At 40.8% G+C, this 17,941-nt stretch overlaps 1 protein-coding gene across 3 annotated transcripts; it reads right to left on the minus strand.

Annotated features, from left to right (window-relative positions):
• Nucleotides 1-820: 820 nt before the first annotated feature.
• Nucleotides 821-16,455, minus strand: cdca2 (cell division cycle associated 2). 3 transcript variants are annotated; one of them, XM_073465461.1, is made up of 15 exons: nucleotides 16,278-16,455; nucleotides 15,542-15,734; nucleotides 15,091-15,227; nucleotides 10,197-10,362; nucleotides 9,683-9,834; nucleotides 9,134-9,280; nucleotides 7,982-8,114; nucleotides 7,137-7,468; nucleotides 6,876-6,927; nucleotides 6,696-6,770; nucleotides 6,153-6,271; nucleotides 5,973-6,038; nucleotides 5,669-5,737; nucleotides 3,228-3,393; nucleotides 821-3,059 (listed from the first exon to the last, which is right to left on the minus strand). In XM_073465461.1, exons 1-15 carry the CDS (start codon nucleotides 16,278-16,280, stop codon nucleotides 2,161-2,163), a joined length of 2,709 nt encoding a protein of 902 aa, XP_073321562.1. In that variant the 5' UTR covers nucleotides 16,281-16,455; the 3' UTR covers nucleotides 821-2,160. The 3 variants fall into 3 exon arrangements, with proteins under 3 accessions (XP_073321562.1, XP_073321560.1, XP_073321561.1); XM_073465459.1 differs by having other exon boundaries at nucleotides 5,669-5,740; nucleotides 16,278-16,454; XM_073465460.1 differs by having other exon boundaries at nucleotides 822-3,059; nucleotides 5,669-5,740; nucleotides 7,982-8,111; nucleotides 16,278-16,452.
• Between the last annotated feature and the right edge of the window lie 1,486 nt (nucleotides 16,456-17,941).

Consider the following 17,941-nt stretch of genomic DNA (forward strand, 5'->3'; position numbering starts at 1 on the left):
TCATAAGGCTCTCAAGCAGAGGAAGAGAGAAAAGATATAGAGCAGGGGAGCTTCAGTGGAAAGAAATGGACTCCATTTTTGTAAGTCCTCCTCTCCAGCTGTCAGCCCGCTCCCTGTCCCATGGGGGGTTGCCACGGTGACAGGAGGCCACATGTCTTGGGGGCGTCGTTTTGGTCAAAGGACCCCATTGTTCTTGTGTTAAGCCGTCTTCACTATGCCCGTCTGCCAGGGACAGGGGCTTCGGCTTCACACCCCTCACACACACACACACACACACACACACACACACACACACACACACACACACACACACACACACACACACACACACACACACACACACACACACACACACACACACACACACACACACACACACACACACACACACACACACACACACTCTCCCGCTCTCTCTCTCTGACACAAAACACACCCCACACCCTCTGGTATAGAGGAGCAGCAGTTTGGCTGTGCGCTCACACAATAAAACAGCCTATTCACAAAGATGCTCCCAGTTACAAGTTTTAAAATCAGCCGGTCATAACACGAGCACATGATGCTTTGAATAAAAACACACAGGCACACACAAAGCAGAAGTGATTCTCGTTCAGCAGCAACACCCAACAAAACCCCCTTTGACATTTACGAATGTGCATCTAGCACATTATTTCCTGTGCTGATGATAACATCAGTTCCTGTGACTGCTTTCATCTCCTCACACTTGATCAAGTTGACAGATGAGAAACTGGTGACTGCAGCTCTTCAGCTCCACCACCAGATGGCACAGTAGCCCCACTGCGTACGTCCAGAACTGCATTAGCGGCTATATGATTCTATCCATTTGTCTTCTAGTGGGAATACAGAAGAGTCCTTGGCACGCGCTCAGACCAAGAAACCTCTGGTGTCCTTCAGCCAAGTGACTTCGACTTGATGTAAAAGGAGAGAGTCAATTACCCAGTGATGGATAGATTACAGTCATGCATCATTCTGGGAGCCAATATTCCTATGTGAACTGAATTTGAAACTCAATTTGTAACTGCTCCATCCGGTCCTCTCTGACAGATGAATGGAGACGGTAAAGAGCAGCTGATTTGAATCTGTTAGTGGTGGAATCTGAGGTTAGAGGTCAATTTACTTCCACACATTTGGCTGTGTTCAAAGTGTAGATCAGAATGGTAATTTATCGCAGCGATGTGTTCAGTTATGGCAGAAGGTCCTGGTTTATGCAAAAGGAAAAGCAGCTGCACTTGGATGTGAACTGACCACACAGCTGGAATGTCACATTTGTGGAGATAGCGGCTGTTTTATTATCTGGATGAATTCCTTGCAAATGAGTCTAAATCATGTGGTTAAATGAACACAATTTAATCTAATGAGGTGTCTTTACATGCAACCAAAGCATTTAATCAGAATCGGAGTCTAGCAGGGTACATTTGGACATTTCAGGGAACTCACAGAGAACACATTACTTATTATTAATTTGATGCAATGTAGAAGACAGTTTCAATCTGGCTATTACTATTAATCAGTGACAGTATATTGAAATCATCCATTAAAAGTTCAGATAATAAAAAGGCAGGAACCGCTTCCAGACAGTTCAGTTTGGGGAAAAAAAAGACCCAAAATTAAAAACAAAACCATTCCAACATCCATAAATAAACAGAACTGTTTGAGTCTATTAATTAGACTTCTATCGGTAAGTCACATTTTCTCCCTCAATTACTATTCTATTGTTTCACCCGCCTCAGCCTCGCCTGACAGATGGTGAATGCAATACGGCCATCTTCATCTATCCATAAAGAGTGGATATTGACTTGGAGATGCACGATCCAGTGACTTTGGAGAGTGAGACTGAAGATGCACTGTGATTACCAGCTGAGTGGTTGGATATTGATCAAGAGGTGGTCAGCAGAGATGATTTGGCTCTCAGTGTATTGACTGGCTTTGGTTAGTGGAGGGAAACTGGCTACAAATTACCAGTCAGCTCTAATAATTCACTGGGAATAAAAGCATCAATGTTTTAGCTCTTATAAAAACAATCAGCCTGTTCTTTGTAAAGTCTCTGTTTAATTTCAAGAAAACAGGGCAGGTCTGTATATAGGTGGAATTGATGTATCAGATATCGCCCTTTCATCTTAGTTCATTCATTTAAAAGTCTCATGAGGCCTCATCTAGTGTCTCCTCAGGGAGTGAAGGCTGGACAGGAGGAGCAGCGCTGAGTCGTCTCCCTCTGGTCCTCCTGCGGGCCTCTTTACCGGAGTCTGGGGAGGTCCAAGGCAGCCAGGCGAGACCTGCACTGTGCTCTGCATTGCTGTGGTTCCTCAGGCTGCGCCGTACAGAGCGCTGCCCTCTAGTGGCCACAGGTTTGAACACATCCTCAAAATTAAAGTCAGCCTGCCAGGGGGCCAGGTCTAAACTGGCTGCTCCATCCTCTTCTTGACTATTGGAGCTTGACCTGATGGTGTTCTCCTGCTGGCCAGCTGCAGGCTTCTCCTCCGCTTCATGGCTCGTTTGGTGCTCCTCTGCCGGGTTCCCCTGCTCCTGTAGATGTGAGCTGTTTGCAGAGCTCCTCCTGTTGGGTATTCCCTGTGCTGGCTCTGCATTGTTGGACTCCTCACCTGAAGGTGGGCAGTCTGAGGAGGGTGCATCCACACTGCCATTACATTCTAATTTTCCCTCCGAGTCTGTGCAGTGTGTAGCTGCAGAAGTCTGGGCATTAAGTTCAGTGTCAGCCCCTCCCTGTTCAGGTACAGTGTGGGTCAGCAGGGTTTCCCTGCATACCTCCAAGTTTGTAGTGGATTGGTCTTCACGGTGTTCCTCCATCTCTCCTCCAGTCTGCAGTTCAGCAACACTGACCTTCCTCTTCTTCAGTCCTGTCCCTCCGAGCCTTGGGCCAGACAGCCTCCTGCTCTTCCCTGCGGTGCTATCTTTACTCGAGTTGGGAGATGAGATGGAATCTTCAGAAGAACTTTTTGAGGCATCTATCACAGTGGGGTCAGCTGTTGCTTGACTGTCGTTAGTCATCTCAGGGTTCAAGTGGTTCTCATGATTTGGGGCTGTTGGGAGAAATGAGTACATAACAGGAGTGAACTAACCCCATCAAGTTTGAACTTTTCAGGAATCAGGGATTACACAGTTTTTTCCCCCCACCCAATATCACAAAAGCAAAATCCATAATGACCTATTACTATAAGATAATGTTGGTAATTGCCTATATGTTTTACCTGTGCAGCTCGTGGAGGGAGTCTGCTGTATTGCTGGAGACTGGTTGATCAAGGACAACCTCTCTGTGATGGGACTTAAGGTGGGGTTCTTTGAGGCATACGCCCGAGAGCTGTACAGGGAACGGTCTACGTCCTTGCTCCACTGACGTCTTGCTGTGGAGGTCATCTGTGGAGAGAAATCTGCACCGTTACAAAGATTTATACAGATGTATCAGTGTCGACTGAATTTTGTTGTTAGCTGGTAAAAAGAACACACTTGATGAGATGATGCAGAGTGATTATTTCTTCTACATGTAATCGATACTGCACTGATTGATTCTACAACTGGGGATTACTTAATAATAACATTTACTGTGAAATACAAACTTAACAGCACAGTTATTACAAACAAAACATTACTTTAATCATACAGTTTATAGTTTAAGCATCTTCTCTACAGGAGCTCAGATAATTTTACATTGCACACACTATTGGAGAAAATGTCACTTACTCCCCTTCACTAACACAGTGATCAAATATATTATGCATCAAGATAAACCCTTTGGCATGTACCGTTTCATGTTTGAGGTGGTATTAATTCAATTTCGTTTTAACTTCTGATAACTAGGGTCCCACTTGAGTGACACCTTGTGCTGTACAGCGGATCAGTGGAGTATTTACTCACTGATTTAATTACATTTCATCAGCCCACATCCTGCAGCGTGAAATGATAGAACTGAAAGCTATTTGGCTTACCTAATTTGACTACAACTTCTAAGCTGTTGATTGAGCCAAATACTACAAGCACAGTAAATGGACTGTTGCAGTATGAGCTACAGTAAGGAAGAGCTACAGCTATCCAGACTGCAGACTGCCTTTAACCAACTTGTTTGATGCACAGGGGAATGTTTTGCCAACGACACAGAACCTGCTGTACTGAAGCACTGGATAAACTTCCATCCAGAACAATGTGTGCAGTGCAGTTAGAGAGAAGCAGAGCTCTTGTGACTCATCAGCTGTATTACTCTGGATTATCCCTTTTATTAATTAATCTTGTCTGAATGGTTTAAAAGGATCAGGCTGCTGATATTCTATATTTCTTTCATTGTTAACAAATATAATGAAAACACTAAAAAAAAGGAATCCTACTAACAAGTATTGTGTGTGTATCCACAGCCTGTTCTTTTCATCTGTGCCAGAGAGCTCCATTGTTGTCTAAGAGACTATTCAAATGCATCAATGAGCCACACTGATGTACTGTGTGACATGCTCCTGCATTATGAACATGGGTACTGTAGGTTATTTTGAGTTGATTCCACATACACCGTCCTGCTGCTGGACATACTCACTAGTGCAACAAATCAGTCACTGAAATTAGTTTATTTAATAATTCATTATTTACCTAAAGCAAAGGTGGTGCATGAAGATGATGTTACATTTTTGTTTTATGACCGTCAGTTTTTTGGCTTTACTTGTGAAACATGCACTGCATGGCAGAAATACTGTCAAATACTGTAACACACACATTATTTATATATATATATATATATATATATATATATATATATATATATATATATATATATATATATATATATATATATATATATATATATATATATATATACACATACATACACACACACACATATATATATACACATATACACACATACACATATATACACACACACACACACACACACACACACACTCTGTAATTTGTTTAGCATGAAGGAGTTTACAAATGTTAATTTTGTTATGCAACCCTGTGCTGTTTAATCACAAATGACCTTGAACCTTGTCAGAGTTCATGTTTATTAAAAGCACAATACTTGTGAGTTAAATTTGTTTTTTCTAAAATTAAAGTTTATATTTGGTATTTATTTTTCAACTGCAAGTAGGGAGGAAAGGCTGAGAGCCACAGGCAGGGTAGGCAGTCAAAGGTGTTTAGATAGATAGATTTTATTGTCTGTCATGAGTGACAGAAATTCTTTGACAGGCTCGTATAAAAGAACATTAAAAACAAACATAAAAAACAACATTTAAGTGCAATCATGAGATTAATTAATTGTTGGTTTGGTTCTTTCAGTGAGATTTGTTGACAATAACAACAAAAAACCATGACCATACGAGTCTTAATAACCAAGTAAAAAAGCAAATTATCTTTCAGCCTTGTCTAACTGCTCTGTACCGTCATCTGTGACAGCAGCGCTGATTCCCCACTCACGCACAACTTAATACCACATTATGTATTAATTGATTTAATAATGGAATTCCCATTATCTATAATCCTGTATTGAGGATGATAAATCTGTGGTGGCATATAAACATACTGTACATCAAGCGTTTTCAGCCAAAGTAACTGGTAGTTACACTGTGCAGCTATAAGCTCCATGTCTGCAGATACTTCAGTGAAGTGGTGTAAAGAGAAATCAAACGAGCCGACTCAGCCAGCTCACCTTTATCTTCCCAGAGGCTGACTTGGCAGCAGAGCGTGTCGACCTCTTCACAGGTTCGCTCTCCTCTGGCTGCTGGGGGAACACAGAGTTGGCGTGAGGATACGTTATATAGACCGTCGCCACACTCTCTCACACACATAAAGTGGATATACTCTGATGTGATTAAGTTCAGATCCAGTGGAATTAAACAGTAGATTAGATGGGAGCATGTTATGACCCCTAAATTATAAAAGAGACAATCTCGTCTGGTTAATGGAGATTTGTACAAGTGAGATCAAGCTGAAAGCAGTTTGTGGTAGCAGACCTTTCTCTTTCGACTGCTGGAGCGAGCTGGAGCCTCGCTGCTGGATTCAAGCTCTGGTCTTGGCCGCTATAGAGGAGATTTAAAAAGTTTTAGGTGTCTGAAATAGAAATTTCACAGTATGGGAATTACTGAAAAGAAATTAAGATAAAATAAATAAAGCTATGTTAGTAACAGACAGACCTTTTTTCTTCGGTTTCTAGTTTGGGCTGGAGCTTCAAGTTGCTTTTCCTGCTCTGGCAAAGATGTCAACTCATTTTGGGCATCCATCTGGGAGGTTATGCTGGGCTTAGTGTCAGACTCTGAGGAAAGGGTTGGAGTTAGAGCTACAGTTGAAAATACTAATGTTTGAGTGTACGGTAGCATGGTAAATGGTGATGAACAGAGACTACATTTCACTCGACTTTGGGACAGCTGAATCCAAATGATTAAGGCCCTCTACCATCTTAAATACTTGCACACACTGGTTTAACATGTTTATCAATTTGACCTCCCATATATTGTACCTTTCCTGTAGTAGAATGGCAACTAGCTTAGTTTCTTAAGCTGATTTGAAATGAGAAGCCTGAGCTGAGACACACACACCAGACTGAAACATCCTTTCTGTTTTGTCTTATAGCTTGACACAGTAGTATGTGTCAGAAGACAGCAGTGAACATGAGAGGTGCAGACATAAAGTTAAGTGACAATGAAAGGAGAAAATGGAGATGTATGACAGCAGTTCACCTGTCAAACTCTGAGAAAGAGACTCCTCATGGAAAGCGGTGTTTAAATTCAACGGCTCGGTGTCCCATGTGCATTCTGAAAATGCAACAAATGGAAAGAGCTGTCATCATACGAACAGACTGCACTCTTCTTACGACAGTAAGTTATTACTCTCATTGTAAATAAACTGTTATAACCAACCTGTATCACATGTCACAGCAGAGTCAATCTCCTCCATTGAAGGGAAAACAATCTATGACCAGAAAATAAAGGAGAACAAATGGTGGGTCATATCCTGTTTTTTGTAAATAATATTAACAACATAACTCTTCTGAATTTTTCCCAGCTATAATTTACAAGTAAGAGAAAAAAACTGACCACAAGCAAAACAAAATAGACAGGTAAAGCCCTGTATGAACACCATGCTAACATTACAGAAACATTATCTGCCATCTTGTCTACCTTTCCATCCTTCTCCTCACTGTCTTCTCCCACAGACTGCATCCTGCGGTTGCGAGGCATTGCAAGTGTAGGCGAGGCACCAAACACTGTGGGGCTGTTGAGGTCTGGCTGGGCTTCTGGTGTTTGGGATTCACCCCTCTGCGGTGTCTTCAGCAATGAGCGCAGCTTTAAGCTCCCACCTGGTGTGGGTGCTCGGGCCGGTGTGCCCCCCTTCTGTAACGGGGTGCTGGGGGGCAGGTTCTTATCAAAGAACTCAGGAGAGAGCGGAACGCCGAAGCGCACGCTCTTTTTCTTGTTCTTAACCTTGGATGTCCCTGTGGAGTCATCCTCTCCTACGAAGATAGTAAAACCTTGAATGCATAAATAAAGCACCGACCTTTTGTTGCTCTATTTACACACTGTATGAAGAGGCAGAAAGTAAGGCTACTTTGCTATAATCTCTTAGATTGTTGACATGGTTCTTGGTGTTTATTAATATGTGGTAAAACTGTGGTACCAATATTCGGACAACTGAGTTTACCAATCCCTAAAATGGGTGCTGGTCCCCATAATGCACAACTGTCATCCAATTTTAGTCTCTATTATTTGATATTAACACTGGCATTTCATGTAAACCATTTACACTCCCCTTCTAGCAAAAACAGTGTTCTTCAACACAGAATACTCAAAACATGTTAGTTAATGTGAATTTCCTCTCTACAAAAATCAACCCAGACACTCTCCTGGTATGTAGCCTGGATGAACTGCATCAAGCTTACTACATACACCGAGCCTCAAAGGCAGGGCTAATCCAAGATAAAAGGCCAGTTACTCTTGCATGGTCACTGAGAGCACTGTGTGTTTACCTGTGGGCTTCATCTCCAGCAGAGAAGGCAGAGAGGGGATGCAGAAGGAGGATGTGGGCCAAGCTGGTGAAGCCGCTGCAGGAGCATCAGGTGGTGGTTTGCTGGGGCTTTGGAGTTCAAAGACACTGTCCTGCTGAGAGAGAATACATGAGAGCTCCCGTTCTGTTGGACTGCAGTTCAAGGAGCTTTACAGTGCAGGTTGTTGAGTAAAAGTGAATGTTACTGAAATGTATCTGATACAAGCATCAATTTTTGTACATAAAATCTGGAAGAAACTTCAGTGTGAAATGATTTTAATCAATTCATCTAATCAGCTCACGGTAGGTGTTCTTTACATTTCTTTTCTTGCAACATTTAAAATTGATCCACTGAAAAAAATGCAATTATTTTGAACAGCAGCAGTCAGCATTGACTTAAGTGACAAAGACTACATTTCTTATAGCTGTAAGTTAATAAAAGAAGTGATTTTAATGTGATAGGGAAGGGATAGAAAACGCTGGGTTAGCAGTAGCTTAGCACAACAAATACCTCCATATATACAGTTTTGATAAAGCTGTAGGAACACAGATCAGAAAACTGAGGCTGCTTTATCTTAGACGGAAGTAAAAACAAGAAGGCAAGAGTAGAAAAAACACCTCAAACCATACAAAATACTTAACACAGACATTGTGACATTTCTTGAAATGGTGTGTTCTCTCCAGTGCTCTGTGTGATCAGACATACTGAGCACTTTAGGGTCACACTAAAGTCTGCCTTGTTATCACCTACTGTGTGGCTGCAGTTGAAGCATATACAATATATGATCAGCACCATGCTGCTACCAAAGTGTTATTATACTGAGCCCGTGGACAAAAGGCCATTACATTACATATTTTATTCAGGACATTGTGTGCTTTTTTAAATGTTACATCCCTTCAATTTACTTCGACAGTTTTAAAATGTCTGCATGAATTCTTTCTGAATCATGTTGTGCTGTCAATTATGCACCAGTTTTAGATGTTTTTTGGTCATTCAGTTACTCAAATGGCATTAACACAGTGGGAAGCCATGTGTCATCGAAGCATCACTAAAAATGTCATCAGTTTCTCTGTGATTCATTCCTAACTTTTGTCTGCATGTGTGTGTGTGTTGCAGTCTGGATTAAGACCTAACCTGTTGGTTCTTAGCAGGGGAACAGGCTTGGAGCTCAAGGTCAACATGAGGGAGTGGGGATATAAGCACAGCTTGGGCCTCTTCCACAGCCTCACTGAATGGCAGCGGTCGTTCTGTCACAGCCAGCGTCACTGGTTCTTCATCCTCCTGTGGAAATGATTAAGGAATTCAAACTGCTTTCATTCTGTTCACAGCATCACAGCTACAACACTACTACTGTGGATACAGAAGATACAGATTTGCAGTTTTAGAGCTTAGAATAACACAAAGACATAAAACTTGATATTGCACTCTACTAGATACAAGTGTTAAACCAAAAGATGCAGTGATAAATAAATAAAGCTCAATACCAAGCACTTAAATCAAACTAAGCTTACTTGAGAGTGCTTGTTTTCCTCTTTTAGGATGCTGTGTAGCACCGAGATCTCCCATTCATAGAGGAGTTAAAAATAATCAGCAGATTCAATGGAAGCCAAGAACCAAGAGGTAAAAGCTTTTAGTTAAATTATTTACGGCAGTAAAGTAAGTACATGGACAGAGTGAGTTTACCTCCTGCTCCAAACTGAGGTGGAGGATAGGAGCGCTGGTCTCTCTAATCTCCAACTCGCAGGGTTCTAGGGGGCCTAGGCGCCTCCTCTTGCTGGGTGTGGGTGTCATCAGTGGTGGGTGGTTCTCCTTTCCTCCATCACAGCTGTTCCCATCTGATAAACATACAACAACAAATGGGACTTGGGGACATATCAGTGAAATAAAAAAAATAAAAAAATCCCAAATTGGATAAACATAAAAAATGCTGCTTGGAAAACAGCTTGATCAAAGCAATGGTGATAAAGTCTCACATTAGCAACAAACAGCTGCGAAACTCGCCAGTTTAAGAAGCTGACCAAGCTGAGAAGAAATTAGTGCTGTTGTGTCAGACGATGTCAGAGTCGGGCTTATACTGTGCTGTGCATTAATCCATTACTTTTGAACAGTGCCCCCAGACATCATAAAGAAATCCTGATGGCATAGATCCTCATCGAGAAATGAAACTATTAATCCTGTGGCAATAAGGCAGCCTCACCAGACAGATAATCTCTTGTCTTGATGCATCCTCCAGTGTTGCTGTCCTGCCTTGGCATCGGATCACAGACCTCACTCTCTTCCACATCCATCAGGTTCTGGAAGGAGGCCATCTTCTGCTTCAGTGTGGAGGCCACCCGGGGAAGGAAGGGGCTACTTCTGACAAGCTGAGAGTTGAGATGGCAAAAAACAAACATATCTGCTCAGTGATGCAGCATGACAGCTCATAGACTTCTGAAATTACTGAAGTGGTATTACTGAGAGGCAGCGCATTTGTCACATGCTGCTTACACACACACACACACACACACACACACACACACACACACACACACACACACACACACACACACACACACACACACACACACACACACACACACACACACACACACACACACACACACACACACACACACACACACACACACACACACACACACACACACGAGGAAGATTATGTTTTCTGAGCTGTGCATCATCTAACAGGCAAGTCATGGTAAGTCTCAAGCAGGGGAATATTCTGTCATTAACATTCACACAAGAGTAGAAGAATACTTTCTTTCAAGCAGAATTTGACCATGAATGTATTCCTTTAATAGTAAAATCACCACCTGCTGACTTGAAAACTGGTAAGTACAAGTCCAATGAAACTTCTTAAACCACTTTCCTTCGGCCCATTATATCCTCAAAAGTTCTAAATATGCATAGTTTTGCCAACATATACTTTTCATTTGCAGACTCATTGGCTTAAGCCCTGGGTCTTCAACAAGGGGTCCGCGACCCCTGTGGGGTCCTCAAAGTTACTGCAGGGGGTCCGTCAAATTATTGTTTGATAAGATTTTGAACGTCTGTTTTTCAAAAATTGTATGTGTCTGGAAACACACACAAATATGAATCCAAAATACTATTAGGAATGATGAATTTGTAAAAAAACAAAACAAAAAAACAAAAAACAACCCCAAAACCCCAAAACATTTTATTTAAACAACATCGTCGATAGTCTATCAATGAATTCTCGTTTAATATATGGTTAAGTTAGCTTACTTAACCATATATTAAATCACAGTGCAACACCTATCCATAATGGCGAACCAGTCATCTTACTATGTATTGTTGTAACATATTGTCCAGTTATGTTTTGTTAATCATCCCAAGTATACAGAAATTCTTGTGAACCACAATGGATTGTTTTGTAACTTATCAAGCAAGAGACTTGTCACATGCCCTCGGCCTCAGAAACCACCTGGGAAATTGCAGAGGCTAAGGCTAACGCACCAAACATTAACCATGCTACAACTGCTGCAATAACCTACATGTTATTGTACGCCCAGTTAAATGCAAGAGAATGTGGTAAGGGGTTCCTGCTCTGTCTCTCTATCAGCTAAGGGGTCCTTGGCCTGTGAAACGTTGGAGACCCCCAACTTTTAGTGCCCACCTCCTGTCCGTCAGCAATATTAATGGATACAGACCTTTAAAAGCACCAGAAATTGATAATAAGTTAGACTCAGAGGTCGTCTATTGTTAGTCCAACTAAAAGATGTTTCAAATGAGTGAAGCACATTTTTGTTTGGGGACATACTGAAAATAAGGAAGGACAGCGTTAAGTGAATTACTGTACAGAGGTGTCAGTAAATGTTATCATACTTTAAACGCCATGGAGACTTGTTATATTAGAGTACACAGTGACCAACATGTTTTCTGTTAATAACTTTTAATAACAAGCTTTCAGGCCTACATGGTGTGAGTCTTTGATAATTAAATATTGGGTGAGGTATTACTTTAATGAGTTCTCTATGAGCTAACTTTATAATGTTATAAAAAGCAGTAATGCAGTGTAATACACTGCCAGGCCAAAAATAAAAAAAAGTCACACACTAATACTTTGTTGGATCGCCTTAAGCTTTGATTACTGCATGCATTTGCCTTGGCATCGTTCTGATAAACTTATGCAATGTCACAACATTTATTTCCATCTAGAGTTGCATTAATGTTTGGCCAAGATCTTGTTTTGATGATGGGAGAGTTGGGCCGCTGCGTTAAGTCTTCTCCAGCACATCCCAAAGATTCTTAATGGGGTTAAGGTCTGGACTCTGGTGGCCAATCCATGTGTGAAAATGATGTCTCATGCTCCCTGAACCACTCTTTCACAATTTGAGCCCGATGAATCGTGGCACTGTCATGCCATCAGAGAAGAAAATATCCATTGATGGAAAAACCTGGTCATTCAGTATATTCAGGTAGTGAGCTGACCTCATTTTTTGGGTACATAATGTTGCTGAACCTAACCAACTGAATCAACCCCAGATCATAACACTGCCCCCACAGGCTTTGTACTGTAATATAGCTGTGACTTCTACTGCTGATTTTTTTATGATTTGATTTCACCAAATGTTTAAGTGATCTCCAATCACGATCATTCAAGATTATTTTCTGACCACATTTCTTGATGAGCTTCACCACTATCCTTCCAGGTTTTAATGATGCGTTGAACGGTTCTTAATCCAATTTTAGTAGTTTCAGCAATCTCCTTAGTGGTTTTCTCTGCTTGATGCTGGCCAATAATTTGACCCTTCTGAAACACAGTAACATCTTTTCCACAACCACAGGATATGTCTTCAGACATTGTTTAAGAAATGAGAAGCATCAGTAAGGGTTAAATAACTTGGTGCCAGCTGAAACATATTAATCACTGCAGTAATTATCCAATGGAAGGCTCTTAGCTATTTGCTTAGTTAAATCGAGATGGTGACTTTTGTTTATGGCCAGGCAGTGTATGTTCAAATACTCAACATGGCAGGTGAAACAAGGGTTTAAGTATTATTACACTTGCACATAGTTTGACCTTTCTCTCCACATTAATTCTGTAATTCTGTTAAGGCTTGTTATATTGCAGTCAAAATATTTGGGTCATCCTTGAGGGCCCAGCTTGCTCTTGAGGGAAATACACATTCTTTTTATTGAGTGTTGAACTATTCATGATTAACTGTAATATTTCTACTTCCACAATGACTGTATGTGATAAAAAATTAAATTCAACTGAAGATGTCCACCAACACACAAGCTGTTTTAAACTAGTCAGGACAAATAAAGCGGCAAAATAAATGTGCAACTAGATTTTCTCATACAAGATTGTCTTTCTTTTCACATCAATGTATTGGTCGACCTCTACTTTGCATGGTTTGATGGTGGGTTTATACTTATAAGCTTCAGTTGGTTTCTTATGATTTCACTGCACACATCGATTAAGTAATCTCCTTATATGATAATATGCTGTATATAACACTGGCTAAATGATCTACACATACGTTATGTCAGAATGTGCGTTTTCCTGCTGTGTTTCTGCTACATTCATTCGCATGTGGCGAGCTGCCAAGCTCGAATTCTTAGCGCCACAGCAATCCTCATACATAATATTGCTTTATTTAACAGCATTTGCCAGAAGTCATTCTGTCATTCAACTTTCACTGTCACAACGGGAGCCCCATTATTTTCTGTTCTGCTCTGTTTATTTGCAGCATTAAAGTAAGATTGATGCATAAAGCTCCTGTTGATATTAACACTGCCTTGGTGTGCTTCCTAGGCTGATAATGGCTGCACACATCTGCTCAGTGCTGTTTGTAAGGTCTGTATATGGACACAAGCAAGTCCTATAGCCTGTCTGCCCTCAGGTCAGGAGGATATATGTTGTTCCACAACACATTATTTAGAATGACTTCTGTTTACAAGACGGAAATTACCATTTTCATTTTTGTTAAAGTAAAATAAATTACGTTTAAAAAGGTTTTGAAAAAATCAGTCTCTTGAAAGTATGTGGGTGAATTTGGTGCAAGAACCAATGAGCTAATCTGAGCTCAATTCATCTAATATCATCTGGTGAAGTCAATTGGCCAGCAAATAGTTCTTGTTAGATTAAAGCAAGTTCTGTATAAGAGTGCACATAAGTGAATATGGACTGCAGATGTGAAACACTGCCATTTATGTACAACTATATGTAGTTGTGGCAGTGACAGTCCTTGCATGCGACTGATAAAGAAAAACAGAAAGTTTACAATCACATAGAGTATCCAGAGTGTAAAACAATGCCTCACAATCCAATATGAGGTGACAGGGGTACAAGTCTTTCTCATCATGTACCACTTTTGCACCAAAATTAGTATGTATATGCAGGTTATTTAAATGCGGGTAAACCCGCAAAAAGTAGGCATTTGACTCCTTTCACATTGCCAGGAAACTAGTTTGCCTCTCTGTTTTGTTTTTCTTTGTGTGTCTTGTCTATCATCACAAACCCACTGGACAAGAGGAAGCAGCAGATCAGATAACCAACAGATCAGATAACCTACAGAATACATCCAGAAGAAATTAAACATGTTATCAAAAGTATCAATCAGTAACATCCTCAGACATTTTTTCTGGAGCTGATAACAGAAGTTGCTAAGAGTTGCACATGCGCAGTACCAGTCAGGCTACTGGCAAGATACGGACATACATAACAACAGTAGTTTTTAAAATATCTTTCATTTCAGTCTCCTGTTCAAACTCTTCGCCAACTGAACTTTGCTTGGGCATTGCACGAACACTGACGAAGGGAAAATTATTTCCCTTAAAATTAAAAAGTACAAATTATTAACAAGCCAGCGTTCTTAACGTCAACACACGTCATAGTATCACGCCTGACAAGGGCTGAAAAATAGGGTGTCAACCCGGTTGTTATGTTTCCATCACAACTGATTGGAGCTGGAGCTGATTAACACCCATAACTACTACAAAATCATTTTTCATGCAAGAGTGAATGCAGATTCAATGCATGCATTCACATTAAGGACAAAAGCCAGATGTTATTAGTGTTTTTGGTTTTTTGACCAGTGTGAAAAGGGTACTGATGAGCATCTCACCTCTGGAGTTTTGAAGGTTGGTGGAGTCTTCATCTTCTGCCGTGCCATGAAGCAGATGAGAGAGTTTGTCTCTGGGGAGCCCCGGACACCAATGTTGGACCTCCGCCTTGCTTTTAATTGTGCTAGACGAGACTTTTCTTGAGCAAGATGGAGAGAATGTGCCTTCAGTAACTCATTTCTTTCTGGATTGTTTATATTGTATAGTTTATAACAAACCTTCCAGTATGTATATATATGTATATGTATATGTATATATATGTATATGTATATATGTATGTATATATATATATATATATATATATATATATATATATATATATATATATATATATATATATATACAGCCTTACTGTAACAGCCAAATATATCCACAGCAAACACTTAAGTCCATGTAAGGCTATGTAAATGAAGGAGCAGCAGGTTAGCATCAAAAAAGGATCAGTCCTCTCACCTTTGCTTTTTGACAATGATGCTGGGGTAAAACTCTGGACAGAGATGCCAAACTGACATGGTGTGAGCTCAGAGAAGTTCAGGTGAGATGAAGTGTCTTTTAAAACAGGTGGAGAGTCCTCTTCAGAGGGGGACAGCAGTTTCTCCTTCTGATCTCCCTCAGTACTACTAGTCTTCCTCTCCACGGTAGCCATCTGCATAGAAAACATGAACACATCTTATGATTCAAGAGCAGCTGAACCACAAGAACATGTACCAACAGTCGTTACTGGAGGAAAGATGGATGACAACAGTCAGTCATATGCTCGCAGGCCACGACAGCGAACAATGATATGAATTCAACACTTTGGATCAACATTTCATGCCAAACTCCAGACGGTTACAAAAAGTACGATAGTGTTTCCCAGACATTGACAGGATGCTAATATAGTTAGCCAAACACCCCCTGGTAACATGAAACAAACTGCACGAAGTTAGGTTAGCGTTAACTTGCAGTATGTGCTTCATAATGAATGCGATTATTGAACGAATGATAAACTGAATGGTTGGGTATCAGCTAAACAACTACAGAATCGCCGAATAGCTCTAAAAAAAAACAGAAAAGAAAAGCTAATTGTTGGTGTTGAACGCTAACACTAGCTAGTTAGCTACTCATGACTCATGGAGCCCTGCTCACACGGGACGTTAGCGAACGGCAGTGTTTAAGATAACAGAGTGACAGCGAGTTAAATACTTACCATGTAAATTTAAGGTAAAAGACAGGACTGTAGGCTGTCTATATAAAACACATATAGGCTAATGCGTCATAAGGAAGTGCACTAATTTCTCAATACGTTTTCCTAATATACAATTCATATGATTAGAGAGCTCGAGAGCGATTCAAATTACGCTCCACGCCAGAGCCAGCGGCCGAGTAACGATCCCTCCGCGATACGTCAGCAACGCTCGTAAACAACACACACTCAAACAACTTCAAAACGCACTGTGTTCAATAAAGTCTTGTTTATAAATGTAGAGTGTGACAAAAAATGAAGCGCGTTGTTAAAAAATGTCAATAATAATTGGTGAAATGTATCGTTCGGAGGAACTAACTTCCGTATTTCTAAAGGCTTGAAAGGGACCGGATCTCGTTTAATATGAATTGGCCAATAGAAATGCCAGACAGTATGCCACGTGACCTGCAAAAGTCAAACCAGGATAGATAGATAGATAGATAGATAGATAGATAGATAGATAGATAGATAGATAGATAGATAAGGTTTTATAATCAACATGACATTAAAGAAGCAGGTTTGTGGATGGACTGTGGCCTAAAATCCACAAAAACAAGCCAACAAATAGAGAAAAACACTCAATTTCAACAACAACAACATCAGAAACCTCATTTCTCAGCATGAAAAAAATCTGGCATTGACTAATTTATTGACGTGTCCTTGTGATAAAATCCAATTCCCAATTTATTGATACTAAGCAAACACTGATCTGTAGCCTGGATGCACAAAAAGCAAGCAAAATCAATCATTTTGATGTTTTCGGCCAAAATTAAGAAGAAATACAAAATAAATCCCCCAGCAATCCAGCTGGACCAGAACTTGCTCCCCTGACTGTCGGCCCCCATCTGTTGGCTGTTTTGTAACCAAACAGCTGGAGCTGGAGTGCATCCCTCTCTCAGTCTGTTGGTTCATAGCTGACCTGATGCTCAAAGTTAAAATTCCCCCAATCTGTCAGCCAGACAGGTAGCTATCAGCATTTGGAGGTCATATAGTGAGACATACTGTATGATACTTATACATAACAGAGATGTGGGGGATTTAGTCCTCTACAGGCAAACTGTACGTTGTGTCAATTTATGGCCTTTCTTTGTGTGGCTTATAATAGTGAGTTGTGGTAAATACAAGTAAATGAGCTTTGATGTTCAGTTCAAGCCAAGCAACCACCTGCATAAACCAAAATGAATTGTACTTCAAGAGAAGCCATCAATAATGTATTCAACGTTAAATCACCATATTTCCATGTGGTTTACAATGGTTTTACATATATCCGTGTGGCTGAAAATCAATGAGCCCAAACAGGTGTGTGAACGGTGGTGTACTCTTGAAAATCTCAGTAATCCCTATCCACACACACACACCAGTTGCAAACACACACAGTGTTCCTCCTTTTGTGAGGTTTCAGAGGCTGTGGCACAGCTGAGTACACTGAGATCAGATGCAACTGTGAGCCTCTTTCCACAGCCGGGACTGTCGACCACATGAAGCATGTGGCTTCTTCTGTTGACACCAGGCAAGGCTGTGCAATTGATGGAAGCTCGACTGTTGTTGTTGTTGTGCGGCTCAGGCTGAGGGAATGAAAAAACTCCAGACATTCGCTGGTGAAATAACCCAGTGAGATCCTGTCCAAA

The sequence above is a fragment of the Pagrus major genome, chromosome 5, assembly GCF_040436345.1.
Source record: "Pagrus major chromosome 5, Pma_NU_1.0".
Lineage (NCBI taxonomy): Eukaryota > Metazoa > Chordata > Actinopteri > Spariformes > Sparidae > Pagrus > Pagrus major.

Bases quoted from the DNA above. Each gene is read 5' to 3' on its own strand.
- cdca2 (XM_073465459.1), bottom strand. The intron at 9,835-10,196 runs GTGAGGCTGCCT...TATGTTTATCAG, and splicing joins GACAAGAGATTATCTGTCTG to ATGGGAACAGCTGTGATGGA. The intron at 9,281-9,682 runs GTAAACTCACTC...TCATTTCCACAG, and splicing joins ACCTCAGTTTGGAGCAGGAG to GAGGATGAAGAACCAGTGAC.